Source organism: Thunnus thynnus, chromosome 4 (genome assembly GCF_963924715.1).
Source record: "Thunnus thynnus chromosome 4, fThuThy2.1, whole genome shotgun sequence".
Classification (NCBI taxonomy): Eukaryota; Metazoa; Chordata; class Actinopteri; order Scombriformes; family Scombridae; genus Thunnus; species Thunnus thynnus.
The window spans coordinates 7,397,876-7,416,299 of record NC_089520.1 but is presented as its reverse complement, the minus strand read 5'-3'; the positions used below and the strand labels follow the sequence as shown (position 1 = coordinate 7,416,299).

The window sequence follows — 18,424 nt, the reverse complement described above, 5'->3', positions numbered from 1 at the left end:
GCTAAAAAACTTTTTTATCCACTGCTTTACAGCTTGGCCTCTATGTCAAATTGGCTTCAAAGCCCTGACTTGTTCCTGGTTCAACTTAAAGGACCAGTATATAGGATTTACCCCTTCCCCTCCCCCTCCCCTTCCAAGTTTGTAGGAGAACCTACTTTGGCTGCAAAACTCACAAAAAACACAAAAGACCCTCTCTAGAGCCAGTGTTTGGTTTGTCCATTCTGGGCTATTGTAGACACATGGTAGTGCAACATGGTGGGCTCCATGGAAGAGGACCCACTCTCTATATAGATATAAAGGGCTCACTCCAAGGTAACGAAAACACAACAATTCTTATTTTCAGGTGATTACACACTAATTAAAACATACATATTGATATTATATTCTATTTCTGCCAAGTCGGTTAACTAAATCCCACACACTGCACCTTTAAGTTCAGTACTTCAGTAAATGGACTTGGTTACTTTCCACCAGCCTGTATGAAGGAGCCAGGCTGTTATTGTGAAACTCTTCCCCGGATGTGTGGTTCGTCATTCCTGCTGCCTTCACGCGCTGTTCTGGACGCGCTCGCTCACTTTAGGTCGGGACTCCCGCCGGAGACACCGGAGGAAAAACGGCTGGGAGAAAACAGCGTGAAATCACTCGGATACTCTTCTGAAAACAACGACTGGGGGATTTAAATCCGGAGCTGGACACCAGATAAGAGCCGTATCGATTTATTTAGGCGAACTGATTGATCACGACACACACACACACATACACATACACACACACATACACGCACACACACTCATACATACACACATACGTACACACATACACACACACGCAGTCACAGGTTGCTAGCGGAGTTGACGCTAACCTAGCTAGCCTAGTTAGCTAGCTGCGGTTAGCCGTGTTTCCCTTTTACCAGAGACTAAAACTGAGCTGGGGCTCAACTTTAAAAACACTGTCAGACATTTTCCAGACAGTCCGCTCCATGATTCAGTCATGATGTGGTGTTTTTTCGGACGTGTATCAAGTTGGCCGGCTGGTAGCATCGGCTGACTAAAAGCCTAACGTTAGAGCTCCTCCGACCTGGATTTTACTCCTCTGTGTGTGTGTGTGTTTTCCTCGTTTTTTCCTCCTTTTCCATTGCTGCTTTTGGTTGTTTTTTTAACTTGGACTTTGCCCTCCGGGTGTTGTAACTCTCCCCCCCCCCTTATTAAATAAAAAGGCCTCTATTGATTCTTCTGTTGGAGTATTTCAAAACTTGGCTGGAAGTTTTTTTTTTTTTTAGTTTTTTTTGGGGGGGAGGTAAAAAGTTTGCGTGTGGAAGTAGAGGAGGATTTTTCCAGCCTGTGGAAAAATGGATGCGGGTATAGAGAAGGAATGCAGCGCCTTGGGAGGGCTCTTCCAGCTCATCATGAACGACATGAAGGTAAAAAAAATAACATTTCATTAACTTTTATAACACCTCCAGATTGTCATAATGCATTGTTCTAATTTTCTTTATTATTTTTGCCTCATAGATTGTGATAATTGTGTTTATTTGCATGAAATTTGTATTCAAGTTCAGAATATTTTCATGTTTCTGCATTATTTTTGCACTATTTTACTATATTTACTTAAAGGATAGGTTCACAATTTTTCAAGTCTGTCTTGTAACAACAGTCAGGTCCCCAAATGAACATTGAAATAGTTTTTTTTTCTTGCTGTAATCATTCCTCCTTTTCATACTGACCATTAAAAGATCCCTTTCAAATGTGCTTTCAATAGAAGTGATTCAGTCATTTTGTGCAAAAATGCATTCACAAGATTATCTGACGCTTATATGAGGCTTCAGCAGTCTGAGTTAGTCATATCAAGTGGATATCTGCCATATTTACACTCTTAAGCATCAAATTCCTTCCTTGTGTTTCCCTGTTGAGCTGTGGTGGAAGTATAATAGTCATAAAAAGAGGGACTTTGGCACTAAAAAGACTGTAACATTGAAAGATATCTACTTGATTTGACTCATTCGGTGGCTGAAGCTTCATATTAGCTTCAGATAAACTTTTAAATACATTTTTGCACAGAAGGAGGACTGTGGATTTTGTCCCCCATCACTTACATTGTAATTGCATTATGAAGGGATCTTCAAATGGTCAATATGAACAGGAGGAATGATTACAGCAAGAAAAAACCCATTTCAATGTTCATTTGGGCTCCTGACTGTTGTTTTAAGACAGACTTGAAAAACTGTGAACCCGTCCTTTAATTAATTTTGGTACACTCGGCTCCCATTCACCTCACTCTCTCTACGTTTTCTTTACATAACGCAGTCGTGCTCACATTTTCTTGTAATAGTCGCCCACATCACCTAATTAGTGATATCTAGCGAACACACGGCAGCATTTAAAGGAGAAGATTGTGTTAAAGGAGGATGAGAGAGGGGCCCTGTGTTGGCAGCTCCATTCATTCTTAATGAGGATCTTCCTGCATTGCTTCACTCATCGTTTACACTTCCTCAAATACTCTGTAATATCCATGTTTACATCTTTTCTTCTCGCTGCGGTTGTCATAACCTCAAACTTTATAGACTGGTTGTGTCATGGCTGAAAATAATGCTGTAATCATTCTAAAACTGGGTGAAATTAAAAAAAAAACCCTCCCAGAAATTAATGAGTAAGCTTGAGATACTTAAAAACCTCGAATTATTGGTTATTAATGACTGGATTTGGAATGAGTGGATATGAGTAGTGGTGATGTTGATTGGGTAATGAATGAGCAGAGGTTAAAACTGGAAGTGGGCCATCTGAGAGGGTAACAGGGCTGGATGGGGGTGGATTTTACCAGCTGTGTGCTCTTTGATGTTTGTTAAGCAGGCTACCCTTTGCTGCCTGACTGTCTGTCTGCGTTTCACTGCTCTCAGATGTTCGTCGTTAGCAGACTCTGTTTTCCAGTCGGCTCTGAATGCATCTTTTTGCTCAAAATAGGAGTTAGAGCTCCAGTTTCTGCACTGAACAGAACCTGATTCTTTTTTACAGGCCATTATGGCTGAAACTAACGATTATTTTCATTAGCAATGGGCTGATTATTATCTTGATTAACTGTTTGATCTATAAAATGTCAATCACTGTTTCCAAAAGCCTTAAGTGCGACCTCAAATGTGTTGTTTTGTCTTGATTGATAGTCCCTAACCTAAAGATATTCAATTTACTATCAATAAAAATATTCACATTTAATAAGCTAAAACTATAATAACATTTTTGTATTTTTTTCTTATACAGTGATTCAAAACCATTAAAGTAACAAGAAATTTCAGTAAAATGATGCCAAACAAATACTGTAGGATAATGTAATATATAAAAATGAATTAGTCAGTGGTGAAGAGCTGCAACTAATGATTATTTTCATTAATGATTAGTCTGCTGATTAATTTCTTGATTAGTCAATTCATAGTTTAGTCTATAAAACAGTGAAAAAATGGCATTTTCTGTTTCTCAGTGGCCACAGTAATGTCTTCAGTTTGCTTGTTTTGTCTGACTAACAATCTAAAATGTTAAAGTATTAAATTAAGTGTCATACAGGAAAAGGAAAAAACAGAAAATCGGCACGTTTGAGAAGCTGGAACCATCAGATGTTTGGGCATTTTTGCTTGAAAAATGACTGAAACGATGGATTGATTATCGATAGTTGCTGATTAATTTTTTTGACACTCGACCGATCGTTGCAGCTCCTCATTGAAGCTAAATGTCAAAAATACAGGTCTGCTCACAACACACGCTACTTTATTTAATGTTTGTCATCGTTCAGAAGGCTTCATGTTCATATCTTGTATTGTTCGTAGTAGTAGATTTACATTTTCATATATCATATTTAAAAAAAAAAAAACAAACAAAAAACGAGAAGGCTTCTATCTCTTCCCTTGTTGTTGAAGTAAAAGTCACATGAGCCGTTGCTGCTTGTCTTCCTGAACCCTCAGCTATGCGGCTTTATTGTTTGACACATTGTCTTATGTGGAAATCATTGTGACTTATCAAACCACGGATGATGATTCAGACGTCAAAGATAGGGGCGTATTGTGTAAGAGTGGATCTTCACATGGCTCACAGTATTCACAGTTTCATAGTAAGATTTTATTTCTGAACAATAAGCAACCAAAACCTTCAACTTTCACCCGGATCCTGATTCAAACAGACCCCCCCCCCCGCCCCCCCCTCTCTCTCTCTCTGACAGGAAGGTCACCTTGCCATTATGAGCGACTACGCTTTTTTTTACCTGCGAGGCCACAGGTTCGATCTCTGTAACATGAAAACTCGAAGGAAAACGAGGAAGTTCTCATTCGATTGTGAAGTTTTAAATCAGTTTAACGTGATGGAACTTGCAGACATCCTGTGGTGTGAACAGTGAGCAGTACGTATGAGTCACTGTCAGATAACAGGGAAGAAGGATGGTCATGGTTGAGTGTGTGTGTGTGTGATTCAGAGCTTGTGGTATCATATCCTGGTTTTCTACCAACATGGCACAGAACCAATGGGGGCACTCCTGCCATATGCCACACACACGCACACACACACACACACACACACACATGCACACACACACATACACACACATGCACACACATAGAAGTCATGTCTAATTAAGTAGAGAGATGCTGCTGAGATAAATCTCTCCCCAGGGCATTATAACACGCTTGTGAAGTGCTCACACTTTGAATCAGTTAGTAGACATGAAGACATAGAAGCTTTTTGCAGATTGTAGGTCATTTTGCCAATTAATCGTGCCCCATTTTAAGTAAAGCTGCTGATTTTTATTATTGTTACGACACCAATTTCCGCAAGATATCCAACCTAAACACTGTACAGCACAGACTGAATCGTGCTCATCGTTTAGTCTATGAAATGTGAAAGAACGGTATTCATGATTTCTCAGAGCCCACCGTGAAGTCTTCATCGTAGCAGCTCTAGTTTTCAGATTTATCATCTTTTTGGAGAAGCTCAGTTTTTTTGGGTGAGAACAGTCTTGGCGTAGCATGGACTGGAAGAGCAAAAACAGAGGAAAGAAGGGGGGAAAAATATTTCAGATTTAGTCGGCTTAGTGTGGACGAGCTCCCAGAGCTGTGAGTGTGGGCTTGTTTTACCCAGCAGTAGATCTGTTATGTTCCATCCGAGGGCTGGGCGATAAATCTATTTTTATTTTTAACTTTTAGTTTATTTGCACAGATTTATAAAAAGACAGTAAGAATTAAAAAAAAAAAAGTTTGAACAATGTGAGGTTGGAAGCCTAAAAAATAGCTTATGAAGATACCTCATATATATAAATATCAATAGCAGTAATAGAAAATTGATAGAAATGTACAATTTACATAGAAGTTTTTACATTAAAATCCATAATTAGAGTCGTTTTCAGATGTTTTTTTGAGTAATGATAATGTAGGTGTTGACTGTAGAGACGGTCCTCTTTATTTCAGTGTATGTTTGGAATATGAGTGAATGTCTGAGGAGGAAGCGTTAGGCGAGTCATGAGGTAAGTGTACATATTTATACATGAATGCACACATTGACAATTGATAGAGGTTTGTGTTTCTGCAGAGAGGAGCACATGAGTTGCATCTGGTTGCAAAGCTGATCATTCTCAACAGTTTCAAATGTCTGTATATTGAAAATTGAATTATTTTAACCTGCACAAAAAGGATATTTTGGCAGGAAACACACAAATAGTGGCTGCAGAGGAGACTTTAGCATCCGTACTATGAGATAACTCCTATTTAAAACAACACAAAATGATCTTCCAGTTTTATCACAGCTACTACAGAGACATGTCACCCTTTTAACAGCTTCATGGGACCTTTAAGTTCGGCTAGAGAGAGAGACAGACAGCTTATTGATTTCCGACTCAGCTATATCAGGAGTGACATTATGAGCCATCGACCTTCCCAAATCCTCCTCTCCGCTCTCGTCTATCCCTCCATCCTGATACGCTGACAGGCTCGGTGCGTCCCCCTTCTCTTTCATGTTTTCTCTCTCTCTCTCTCTCTTCCTCTTCAGTCACTACCATGTGTCTCCATCTGCTCCCTTCTTCCTTCTGCTCTCTGCCTCCATTTGTTTTTTGTTTTTTTTTTTTTGTTTTTTCTCCCTCCGTCGTCCACCAGCTCATATAATGTAATTCACTGCTTCACGAGGATTCAATTAGTGTTTGAGTATTAAATTTATTCTCCTTGTTAGCTGTTGACTTTAAAGGAAAATGACGCTCAAAACAACAGTTTGACCTGCCCTCCTTTACCCTGGGTGTATAGAGTGAAAACCTGTGTGTGTGTGCATGTGTACATGTTATCCATCCTCCACAGTGTACTGAAGGTGAACTGGGAATGAGTGAAGCAACTGTGTGTGTGTGTGCAACTGTGTGTGTGTGTGTGTGTGTGTGTGTGTGTGTGTGTGTGTGTGTGTAGAATAGCAAGTATCTTTCAAGAGCAAGCACTGGCCATGACCAGCTTTTGTGCATACACACACACACACACACACACACACACACACACACTATAGTAAACAATGATTATAACTACAGTACTGTGTTTTATAATCAGCATTGTCTATATATAATTAGCTTTGTGTATTTGTGGAGAGAAAAATGCTGTTTTTTTTCCCATAGAGAGGTTATTTTAACCCGAATGCACAATACACACTCATATATACAAAAACACACCCTAAACTGCAGGCCGTAATATGATGTGATGCCATCAAACCTTTAGTCACATCACTGATATGAAAGTTTTATAGTTCCTGGTAATTATGTGTGTGTGTGTGTGTGTGTGTGTGTGTGTGTGAGAGAGAGAGAGTGGGAGTGTGGGAGCGGTCGATTTCAGAGAAGTCTCACTGTTGACAGGAAAATAGGCAGCCTCAGGTGAACGTAGGCGTGGACACACACCTCGCTGCTAAACTGATAGACAAACATTAACAAAATACACACAAGTACGTCTGCTCTGGTCGTTAGCCGTTAGCCGTTAGGGAGGAAGGAGGGATGAGGTAGTAAAAGAAATAAGAGGGAGGCGATAGGGAAGGAAGAGAGGACTAATGGGGGCGAAGAGGAAAGAAGAAAGGAGCTGGAAGAGAGGTGGAAGGAGGAGAGAAAGAAGGAAGAGAAGAGGAGGATGAAGGAAAAAAAAGGGAAGACTCAGCGAGGGAGGAAGTGTGAACAAATTATGTAAATATACATACATTAAGGTAATCTGTCATGATATTAAAATGTTAATGTGTCATTTTGAAATCCTGAGAGTCTGTGTCCCATTTCAGGGGTTGAATCTTAGTTCAATCCAAAATTACAAAGTTTAATAAAATAGTCAGAATAGGACAGAAAATTAATTGACCACTATTTTGATATTTGATCAATTGTTTTGAGTCACTTTTTAAAGAAAAAATAAAAAAATTTTCTTGTACCAGCTTCTTAATTGTGGATAATTTCTTGTTTCTTTAGCCTTCTATGACAGTAAACTGTATATCTTTTGAGTTTTGGACTGTTTGTCAGGACAAAACAAGACCAAGAGACTGAAAATAATCATTAGTTGCAGCCCTAGTTCAATCATTTCAACTTTATCACCAGAAATTTGCAACCAAACGGTTAATTAAGTTCCTCAAAATACCAAACAAGTTTTATATGAGTTATGATATTTGATAGTGTGACAGATAACTGTTGACTATATCCAGATAACGTCTGTTTATCAGTTACACCCAGCGCTTAACAACATGTACTGTCTGCCAACAAGAACAAACAGAGGAGTTGACCAACACCTGAACAAGAAACACTTGTCTAATAAAACAAAAGTGTACTATAGTCCACATCGTGCTTCCAACTTTGTGGTGAAAGTTTTTGGGGGGAGGCCCAATTTCCCAGTTTGGTGTGGAAGAACTTGACTGGCCCGCACAGAGCTATGACCTCAACCCCACCCGGCACCTTTCAGATCAACTGGAACGCCGACTGTTAGCCAGGCCTTATCATCCAACAGCAGTGTTGGATGCCGCGCCAATGCTCTTTTGACTGAATGGGAGCAAATCCCAGCAGCGAGGTTCCAAAATCTTGTGGAAAGCCTGAAACCAGAAGTCTTTTATAGCAGCAGATTGATGCCCATGGTTTTGGAATGACATGTTCAACTATCACATATGGGTGCAATGTTCTCTAAACTCCAAACAAGGCCGCATGTCTCTGTTTCACTTGAAGGAGATCAGACAATCCTCGCCGACCCGTTCTGATGCTGATGATGCGTTCGGTCTAGAACAGAACTGCAGACTGTGGAGGATCCAGCTTCTGAACTGGGACGCAGCCAGAGAGTTTATGGAAAGTTTACAAGTGTGTGTGTGTGGAAGGGGTGGGCGGAGGAATGGATGGACGTGTGTCGACAGGTAGAGAGAGATGGAGGTGATGAGGCGTTATGGATAAGTGCAGCTCAATAGAGGGTGTGGATTTATCTCACACTAACGCACACACATATACACACACACACACACTGACAACCTAAATATACACCACATTTAAAAAAAATGAGGGTAGTATTTCTCCAGTTGGTGGTTTTAAGAATTAAAGTTGTTAAGTCTGTGAGAATTTTATGAATGAAAGATTGAGAATCTAGGGGTTAGGAAGTGCCGAAGGCTGTTTTTTTTAGGGGATGGTTTGGAATTTTTAAGGCAAAATGAGAATTATTATTTCTAGTGTTGAGTGTTGTTGTTTGTTTTGTTTTTTTACCACAATTTTATGAATGGTTGCTGGTTTATGATTGTTTCTGCTTGGTGTTGGAAGAAATACAAGTTTGTTTTTATTAATTGAGAATGTATCATGTGGACTTGGGTTAAGCATTTTTAAAGGTTTTGCTGAATTTTACTGGCACTTTTTTCTAGTATTGTTCAAGAATTTTAGTAATGGGACAAAACAATATCCAAATATATTTAGATTATATATATATATATATGCAGTGGATTTTTATTCATGTGTTGTAGTTATATGTAAATATCGATGGATGAATATTGAAAGGAACAACTCATACAGCGAAGCATGATCAGTATAAGACCGACCGACAAGACCGGGTACAAAGAGATACAAATATGATATACACAAATGATATGCAAAGAAACAGAAATAGACAGAAGTCACGTGGTGATCAGCTGCCGTTTACTTCCTCTTCTCCCCGCCAACAGGAACCCATGGCAACACTGGCAAAAAGACAAATGAGAAGGAAGAAACAAGAAGCAGAATTATTCATTCACATGTTTAGAATTATTCATTCACATGTTTAATTCATGAACAGGATTTGAACATATGGTGATTGGAAACCCCATATACAATGCATATATGGAATAATCCCAAATAATTGGCAAGTAAAAGAAATGGCTTCATCTCAAAAAATGCTACAATAGGAAGTGAAGAACACCATCATTCTTATTTTCAGGACCAAAACTGTGTTTAAAATACTGGAAAATATTTGAAGAGTTGCAGAAATTGAGGTTAATGCTACTTCGGACCACATCTGGCGAGACTGAATCATTCTGCAATGGGAAAGGAGTCCGCCAAGGCCGCATCCTTTCTCCACACCTTTTCAACATCTACACAGAGATGATCATGAGACTGGCAATTTCAGACAATACCGGCATTAAAGTAGGAGGAAGAACCATCAGTAACTTGAGATACGCAGATGAAACAGCCCTGCTAGCCACAACAGAAGAAGACCTACAAGCACTACTCGACAATGTTGTTGTTGTTGTTATGGTGGTAAGCAAGTAAGTGCAGTTCAAGCTGACATCTAAATAGGAAATGACAAGATCGAACAAATGTGAGTGACACAGATAAACGCAGCAAGGAAGTAAGGCGAAGGATAACAGAAGCGCTACCAAACTCTGGAAACATATGGAAAGATAGATCTGTGTGAGCACTGGCACCAAGATACGCCTCCTCAAGAGTCTCGTCTGGCCGGTAGCCTGATATGGCTGTGAGACACGGACCCTTAAAGTAGCCGATGAGAAGACGTTGACACCAGTTGAGATGTGGACATACAGATTGATCCTCAGGATATCGTACATTGAAAGGAAATTCAATGATTTCATCCTAGAAAAGACTGGCATGAAACCAATACTTGTGGAAACCGTTATCCAAAGGAAACTTTGCTATTTCGGACACATCTCAAGAACTGATGACACACTGGAACTCGTTGTAACTGATGGCAAAGTCGAAGGAAGACGCTTGTTTGAGTCTGCCTGTGGGCCTTTGTTGTTTTTTTATTCCTTGTCTTTGTTTCGTCTCATTTCCTGTTGTCTTTCTACTGTCAACCCTTTGTAGAATTGTACAATTATCTGTGGTCTTGGCCACCTAAGTACATCATGTCATGGGGAATATATGTGCTTGTCTGTGTTCAGGAGATCATGAAACACCTCCAGAAAGTCTCTTGGACCTGTAGTTGGTCAAGAATGAGAAGCTGTATGAATTTGATTTATGTCTGTCGACCGGCTGTTAACCTTTCTGTCTGGTGATGTAGAGACAGCCACGCCTCAGTTAGTGGTGTCCACCCTATCTGCCCTAAGATGACTTCTGCTGTAGAGAAGAAGAGGGGGAGGGGAAGAAAGGTGCAGAGAAATGAATGATTGAGCTCTGTCACTTCTTTACTCCTCAGTCTTACTGCAGGCTGCATGACAGTTTTCGCCATACTCTCAAATATACCAAACTTTGTGACAACTTTTAAGTATCCCAAATATTATATGCAGGCTGATCAGGAAGAGAACGATCCATAGTAACCTCTTACATTATGATGAACAACAACAAAGCTAAAGGGAGTGAACTGTGAGTTATGTAAGAACGATAAGAGGAATGGAAAGTCCATATTGTCCTCTGTCTGTTTGTCTCACTCAATAAAAACCTCATTATTTCACAGATAAAGGGCCGGGCTTTCGACTGTTCATACGACCGCGTTCAACTCATAGATTTTCACCGAACAAACCATTAACCCAGCGTGGACACACCCTACCCGTCTACTTTCTCATCTTGTCTTTCTCTCTTTGAGTCAACCAGTGTTGCTCAAACACAGCGCTTAAACAAACCATCGACTCGCTGTTTGAACAATCTCAACCTCACTCGCCCTCTCTCTCTCTTGCTTCAGCACGGTTACTTCAATATGATGAGTGTTTGTCCGAAACATAATTGCAAGGGCACTGGTGTTTTTTTTTAATATGTATTTTGGGCAACATATTAAGTATGAAGTAAATTTCTAAATCAACTACACTTGGTTAACTGAGAAACCTGTGTTTCTAATCATTGCTTCATAATAAAAGGATAAATCTGATTACGATCTATTCCACAAACCCACGAAAAAAAACAAAAACCAATGAGTTGATCCCACCAACAAGTATCATCTGTGTACCCAAAAAGCCTGATCGTATCTTATTCCTCTTTGCCACAGAGCTCCATTGTTGTCCAAAAATGAATTAAAAACACAACATCGAGCCACGTCGTTGCACGGGGGTGAGGGGTTCCTTCATAACCACAAACACACACACAATGTAGTTTATTTTGAATCAATCCCACATACATCATCCCGCTGCCAGAAATACTCACTGGAGCACCAAATGTTATTAATCCACTGCTGAAAAGTCCCCCAACAAATGCGCTTTTTCCTCTTGTTTATACAATTCCCAGCTGTTTTTTAGGAAATTACAGATTATTTAAAAATTAAACTTTTTTTTTTATTTGTGATCAGTTTTTACAGATTTATATCCTCAGTATAAATCAGTGGGGTTTGGGGCTTAAAGCCACAGAGCAGGGTAGGGATTTAGAAAGTATTGCGACTAACATATCGCTAGTTTTGGTCTTTTTAACGGGATTTGTTGACAATAAGAACATGCGTAACATATAAAGAGTAACGCTGTTGCGCATACTTTTTTGCACATGATATCCTACAGGCCCGACGAGAGACGCAGACATGGAGGGAATGAAATGTTCACACACAGCCTTTAAGCTTGTGTAATCATCAGGTTTCACTCTCAAACTGGTTTCAGAGGAATTCGCACCATAAAATTCTTTTGGCTAATAACTTCTCTCCACTCTACGACACTCAGTGATTTATGATAAAAGAGTTCAATATTCCTCTACATCACAAACCAGGATATTTTCCACAATAAGCGGACCTTCCAGCAACCTATTAGTCCGTGTAAGACATGTTAGATGGAAATAGTCTCTTAAGTCAACTCTGTGAACATTGCTTGTTCCGTAAGCTACATTAAAAACAGACTCAGAATGAACCTCATGTTATCAGTGCTTTTTCAAAGCAATAGTTTACACAAGGACCCAGTGAAGGAGATTTGATTCGTCTGATGAGGAAGAGAATATTTAAACAGACCTGCAGCTTATTCTTATCATCTGTTTTTTCTGTCACACGGTGAAAGTGGCAGGTGAGAGTATGTGGGAACTGTACGTCTTTGAAGAAGCACATAACGTCTCTGCAGATTTACACACATAGGGGTGTCAAGGGTTGCAGAGGCGCTGACACATACACCTCCTAAATCTGTCAGACAAGCCGATTGGTTGATCAGACGTCTTCTCGGGGGGCATTTTTTCGAAATGATACTGAAAAGGACGTGTTAGACCCCAAATCGTACATGTATAAATCTCTGATCGACCTACATGTTCCAACCTTTAGTCTCAACGTTTCATGATATTGAACTCTAAAACCAGTTCTCTGGAATTTGTGTTTTGAATCTGTTTCCATTGAAACATACTTCAGCTCCTGGTGTCTGAAGTATACCCACACCCCCAAACCGTCATCGGATAATCAGGAAGATAACACGCTAACAAACATAATCACATAGCAGCAAGTTGGCAGCTGAATGCATGGCTGCACGTGCAAAGGTAAAACTGAAAGTATAGTAAACTGCACACACGCACACAAACACAAGTTTTTAAGAGGCACAACAAAAAATAAAGTAGCAGTGAGGACAGTGTTTCTGAGTAGAGCTGCAGCGAGTAATCGATTAGTTGCAAAGTATTTAATTAATCGACAACTATTTTGATAATTGATTCATCATCTGGAGGCATTCTTGAAGAAACAAATGTCCAAATTGTCTGTTTCCAGCTTCTCAAATGTAAATATTTTCTGGTTTCTTTAGTCCTCTATGACAGTAAACCGAATATCTTTGATTCGTGGACTGTTGGTTAGGAGACAAGATATTTTCGGTTGCATCTTGGGCTTTGGGAATTGTCATTTTTCACCATTTTCTGACATTTTATGGAACAAACAACTAATAGATTAATCGAGAAAATAATTGATTAATGAGGCTATATCAAGGGGTCACAACCTTTTATCAGTACTTCCAGAAAGTCAGCGTCATACATGTAGATGAACCGTGCGGATGAATATGCTTGTGGTTTGGTTAGCCGGCGAGCTGTCCCCGGGTATAGATCCCTATGCAGTTAGCCATGATGCTGCTACAGTTAGCTAGTTTCTGTGTTTACTTTCAGTCTGATTGGCAAAAACAAGCAGTTTTAGTGGACGTACTTTGATGGGTGCAATTGTCCCCAAACATTAGCGCTCTCACTCAGTACTGGACCAATTCCATAAAGTTTTTGTCCCCATCATGATAGGAAAATAGGGTCCAGGTTGAAAATACCAGAATTTCCCTTTAAGACACAGCTCTTATTTGGCTGGTTGTATTCAACTTTTATTTTATTTAACTTTTTAAAAAATAATTTAAGTGTTTGTAGAAAAACATGCTAATGTGTCTCAAACTAACGCACTGAAAAACTATTTTCGTTCTTACATTAATGAAGTCAGAGTGGACTCTCACACAGCGAGCAGAAGTTGTCTAGTGTCTGCTCCTCTGGAGTTTTAAAAAGGACACTGATTGTCCTAAATGGGGCGCTACATTGTTTGTTTACATCTTACTGATTGGCCCAGTGTGTGCCTGACTCATTTTTAGGAGATGTTTAGCGGATATCTCCCAAAGCTACAATCAGTCTAGTATGAAATCTCTCAGTATAATGGTTGGCTGGCTGGTTGACTGAGTGACTAAATAAGGTCTTTCTTAAGTCAGTCTGGAGTCTAGAAAGGTCAACAGGGCGGTGTTTTCACTTTCCTCTTGATGTCACGTCAGTCTCTCTTCAGCGCTCTGTCTCTTTTCTTTCTGTCGGTCAGTAGAGCAAGTCAGGATTATCATGGTAGGATTAGAGGCTGATAGCAGGTGACTACACACACACACACACACACACACACGCTCACACACACACTCACAGACGGCAGTAACTATATACCTGGTCTTGCTGGCTGGCTGACTGAGCAGATAGGATAACAGCTCTGTATATCTTCTATACATGGAGAGTAGAGTGTGTGTGAATAGAGTTGACTGTTTTGGTGCTAGCGGAGCATGTAGAGCGTTTCCAGTCATCTGAACAGAGTTTTAAGCTGGTTGAGCTGAAATGTCACAGATCAGTCTATGTTAAATTTTATTGAGTGTCCTTCTGTTGTGTAGCTTGATGAAATAAAATGAAATTTAATGTAGACTGATCTGTTTATTTTAATACATTTATATGTATTGAAACGTGGTTATATCTGTACATATAGAGCCCGAGAGGCAGCGCTGTTTATTGTTCTGTCCCGTAAAAACATGAAACTTCACTTAAAATTCAGACAAACTAATGTGGCAGCTACAGTTGTAAGATTTCATCTGCAAGACCAACGTTTATCTTCCGAAAGGAATTATCTCATATATCAAAAATGCTGCAGAGACATTAGAGCCAGCGGTAAATCAACCAAAGAGCTGCACAGATCAGTTTATCGGATCGTTTTCTCCTCCAGGGATGACGATGCAGGAGTCCGGCTGCTGCTGTGAGATGACAGTCTGGTCTCACCCGGGCCGGCAGCTCCGAAACGTTGCAGCAGATTTACGAAGAGGTGTTATTTGGATAAACTGACCACATACTGGGAAGCTACGTGGTTACTTTCTCGCTTGAAAAAAATATTAAAACTTAATCAAAAGTCCTAGAGCGGAAATTACAACAGTGGCTCAAAATCTCTGCCATTGCTCTTGGATATCGTTGGACTGCAAGGCATACTGGGTAATGCAGTCCCCGCAAGGGCTCTCCTCTCTTCACCAAAACAGTGACAGAAAGTTTTAAAATTGAAAAACAGAAAGTTGAATTTAAAAAAATAAAAATGACAGCATAAAAAAACCTGTCACTGAAAAAAGACATGAAGAAAAAATCTGAAGATTGACATTGAAAAACACATCATAATGCAAAAAACATCAAAATAAAATAACATAATAAGATTGTAATAAAAACGCCTGTGTTTTATTTCTTAGTGGAACTCTTTTCAGTGCCAGTACTTGTTTCAGTACCAATACAACTTTTTTCCAATACAAGTATTTCAATGCCAATATTTCCTTTTTCAGTTCAGGTTTTGTTTTCAGTGCCGAATTTTCTTTTCAAAGCCAAAATTGAACTCACTGTTTCAGCCTTGTAGTCACTACCCTGATTACATTTAGTCTCCGTAGCTACAGAAATGTGGTGGAGTTCAGATATAAAAGTAGCTTTCCAGCCAGATGAGGGTTAGACGGCTGTTTTGTCGGCAGCTGTCTTGGGGGAGCCTTCTGGACACCGCCGGTGACCCTTGTGGGACCCCAGGACCCTAATTTAGCAACAACCGCTCCAAAGCTCTCAGGATCAAACTGCAGCGGACTCCGATACTCTGGTCTGTCAGTGGTCTTTTCAGCTCTGGCTGCTGCTAAACCACTGCTGGAATATTTTGTCTGCGAATGACTGTGACATTCCTGGCAGTCACAGCAAATCCTGGTAGAATTTAAAGTTTAGGCGAGAAGTGGCGAGGGAACAAGAAGGGCCCTCCAAGAGCTGCACAGACTAAAACACAAGAAGAAGAGACATTTTGTATTGTACGTTTTTTTGGCTCTCTCGTGTCCACAGTGTGACCTTCAGTGACTGCTGGAGTAGAATAAACCTCACTTCTTAAACAGGGCCAACATTATAGTAAGGAAGAGTCACGGTGTAATGGTACACAAACCCTGTGGTGGAGTACATACCTCGGTTTTGGGGTCATGATTGAGTGCATTTTCCGTACAAAAGTGAATACAGTGAAATGCAGAAGAGAGCATTTTTGCTATTTTCTTAAGTGGCTCATTGGCCATAATTCTTGCAGTCATTAAGGTAATGAAAATTCAGCAAAGGGTCAAATAAAGAAATACAAATATTTCAAACTTTTTTGTCCACCGGCCAAATGGCTAGTGAACTCAAACCACTCAGTAGATCACCATTGTTTTCTTGGCTAGTGAGTGAAGCAAATCTACCAGCCTACTTGCACTTGCATTTTACCAGCATTCGGCAGGTGGCCGGTGCTAATTTTGTGCCCTGTCAGTAATGCTCTTTATCCATTGTCGCTCGGACTTAACGGGAGATCATAACGCTCCCAAATGCTTCTCATTTGTGTCATATGAGCCATAGATTCAGGGGCTAATCTGCCCGGCGTGGTTTTTGCTAACAGACAACAGCTGACCGACTTTGAATTGATGTCGTGCACATGCTAAGATGTAGACCTAAGCTGTTTTTGACAGAAGAAAGATGCCTACTGGACTTGGATGTCTTGTATCGGACGGTTCAAAACACGTAGCGTCACACCTCTTGTAAACCAATAAAGAATATGTGGACAGAGATGTACAGAAGTGACAATTTTTGCATGCATTTATTTGGATGGATTAGACTTTGGAAAGATTACAGTATATTATGAATTGTTGTCATATCTGTAAATTTACCATCACTCAATATAAGCATTAACCAGCGATACTTTCAGCCTCAAACATACTACATTCCTTACAAATGCTGTAAAATGACTTTTACCCTGAATGTGTTAAACTTAACTCGGGAGTTCATGTTCTTTTTTCCTCCTAAATCTCAGTACATTTGCTCCACCCGCAACCTATTTTTCCTACAGGGATCAATAACATTTCTGGAGCGCAATCCTTTCCTTTTCATTTTCCTCGTCTTCCGTTTATCCTAGGCTCACTGTTAGTCGTTCACAGAGGCATGCAGCCCGATCACCTGCAGTATTTCATCATGCAGCGCTAAATCCCCGCTGCTAGTAAACCTGTCGGCCCCATGCGGAGTGCATGCCTGGCTAGCTGTAAAGCAGGGGGCCGGCTAACAGCTTTAGCGGTCTGGAGCTAAGAGGCTAATGGTGTGGTGTTAGGGGTTAAATCGGTATTATCCTCTCTCTGGTGGACCGGCAGCAGAGACAGAGGACAGACAGGGTGACTGGGTGCAAGAAAATAGAGAGAGAGAGAGAGAAAGTGGGATTCAGGCCTGTGTCCCAGCAGGGCTTTCCTTCATTTTAATTCAATAACCAGAGCACCACACCAGCAGCTGTTGGTCACAGATGTAACCCAAGGTCAGAGCCTGCAGCATGAACCAGCCTTAGATTACATAATCAATCAGCTGCTGTTTATAAAATGCAGCAATAGAAACAGTTGTTTACCCTTTAAATGAAGTGTTAAATGTCAGGAAGATATTTTTCTCTGCAGATGAAAGTATTTATAGCATTTTTTTTGTTTTTATAGAGGTTTTGAACAGCTTTCAGGCATGTTGTGCTTTACTGGTGATATCAGCAAAGTAGATTTTGTTGTAACTAATTATTCTCATTAGTTACAGTATTTTTCCATGAAAATATTACACAAGTTTTATGACAGATTATTGAAATTTCCATCAACTACCTTTACAAATGTGATGAGATTTAGAGCTGAAAGGATTTGTTGATTATGGAGCTGCAATGATAAGTCGATTGTTAAGAAAAAATGTCAAATATTTGCTTGTCGCAGCTTCTCAGATGTGTGGATTTGAAGTTTTTGTGTCATACTGCAATACCATGGTCATGTGATGCCTACCGCGGGATTGAGCTCATTACTGTCATCACCGCAACTTTTTTCTTTTTTGTTTTTTTTTTTTTTTTTGTGAAAGTGGTGAAAGTTACAGGAGGCAGCGAGGTCCGTGAATGCATCACCGTCGCCGGCGGTGTGATATTCACAGCGGCTGGCGTCATGTCTCCACGTTTGTCCTCGCTCGTCTCCTGAGCAGAGTCGAACGAAGACGGAGACACACCCCCTCTGTCCTGTGTGTGTGTGTGTGTGTGTATTTAGTGTATTTCTCACTACAAATGAGGGAACTGTGTGAGCTGGCCCATTACAGGATGGAGGCAGCGAGCACAGGGGGTCAGTCACTGTCCTCATAGTCAAAATGCGGGTCGTCATGAGCCTTCTCACAGCATATCGCCTGGCATAGCGCCCGTGAGTGTGGCGCTCACTCTTTTTTTTCCTTTTGTGTAGTGGTAGAGGGGAGAGAAGACACACCCCCCTCTATCCGCCAAACCACAGGGGTTCGTACCGTCCATACGGTCACAGCTTGTTTTTGGATAAAACGAGACATTTGAAGACGT

The 18,424-nt window shown here is 40.3% G+C and overlaps 1 protein-coding gene across 2 annotated transcripts in view; it reads left to right on the top strand.

The window, feature by feature from the left end:
- Nucleotides 1-542: 542 nt before the first annotated feature.
- Nucleotides 543-18,424, top strand: part of mtss1 (MTSS I-BAR domain containing 1) — a 64,858-nt gene continuing 46,976 nt past the window's right edge. The window contains exon 1 of one of the 2 annotated variants that reach the window (XM_067586333.1): nucleotides 543-1,420. In XM_067586333.1, coding sequence (XP_067442434.1) covers nucleotides 1,349-1,420 — 72 coding nt within the window. In that variant the 5' untranslated portion in view covers nucleotides 543-1,348. The remainder of the gene's footprint in view (nucleotides 1,421-18,424) is intronic. The other variant, XM_067586334.1, reaches the window with a different exon arrangement.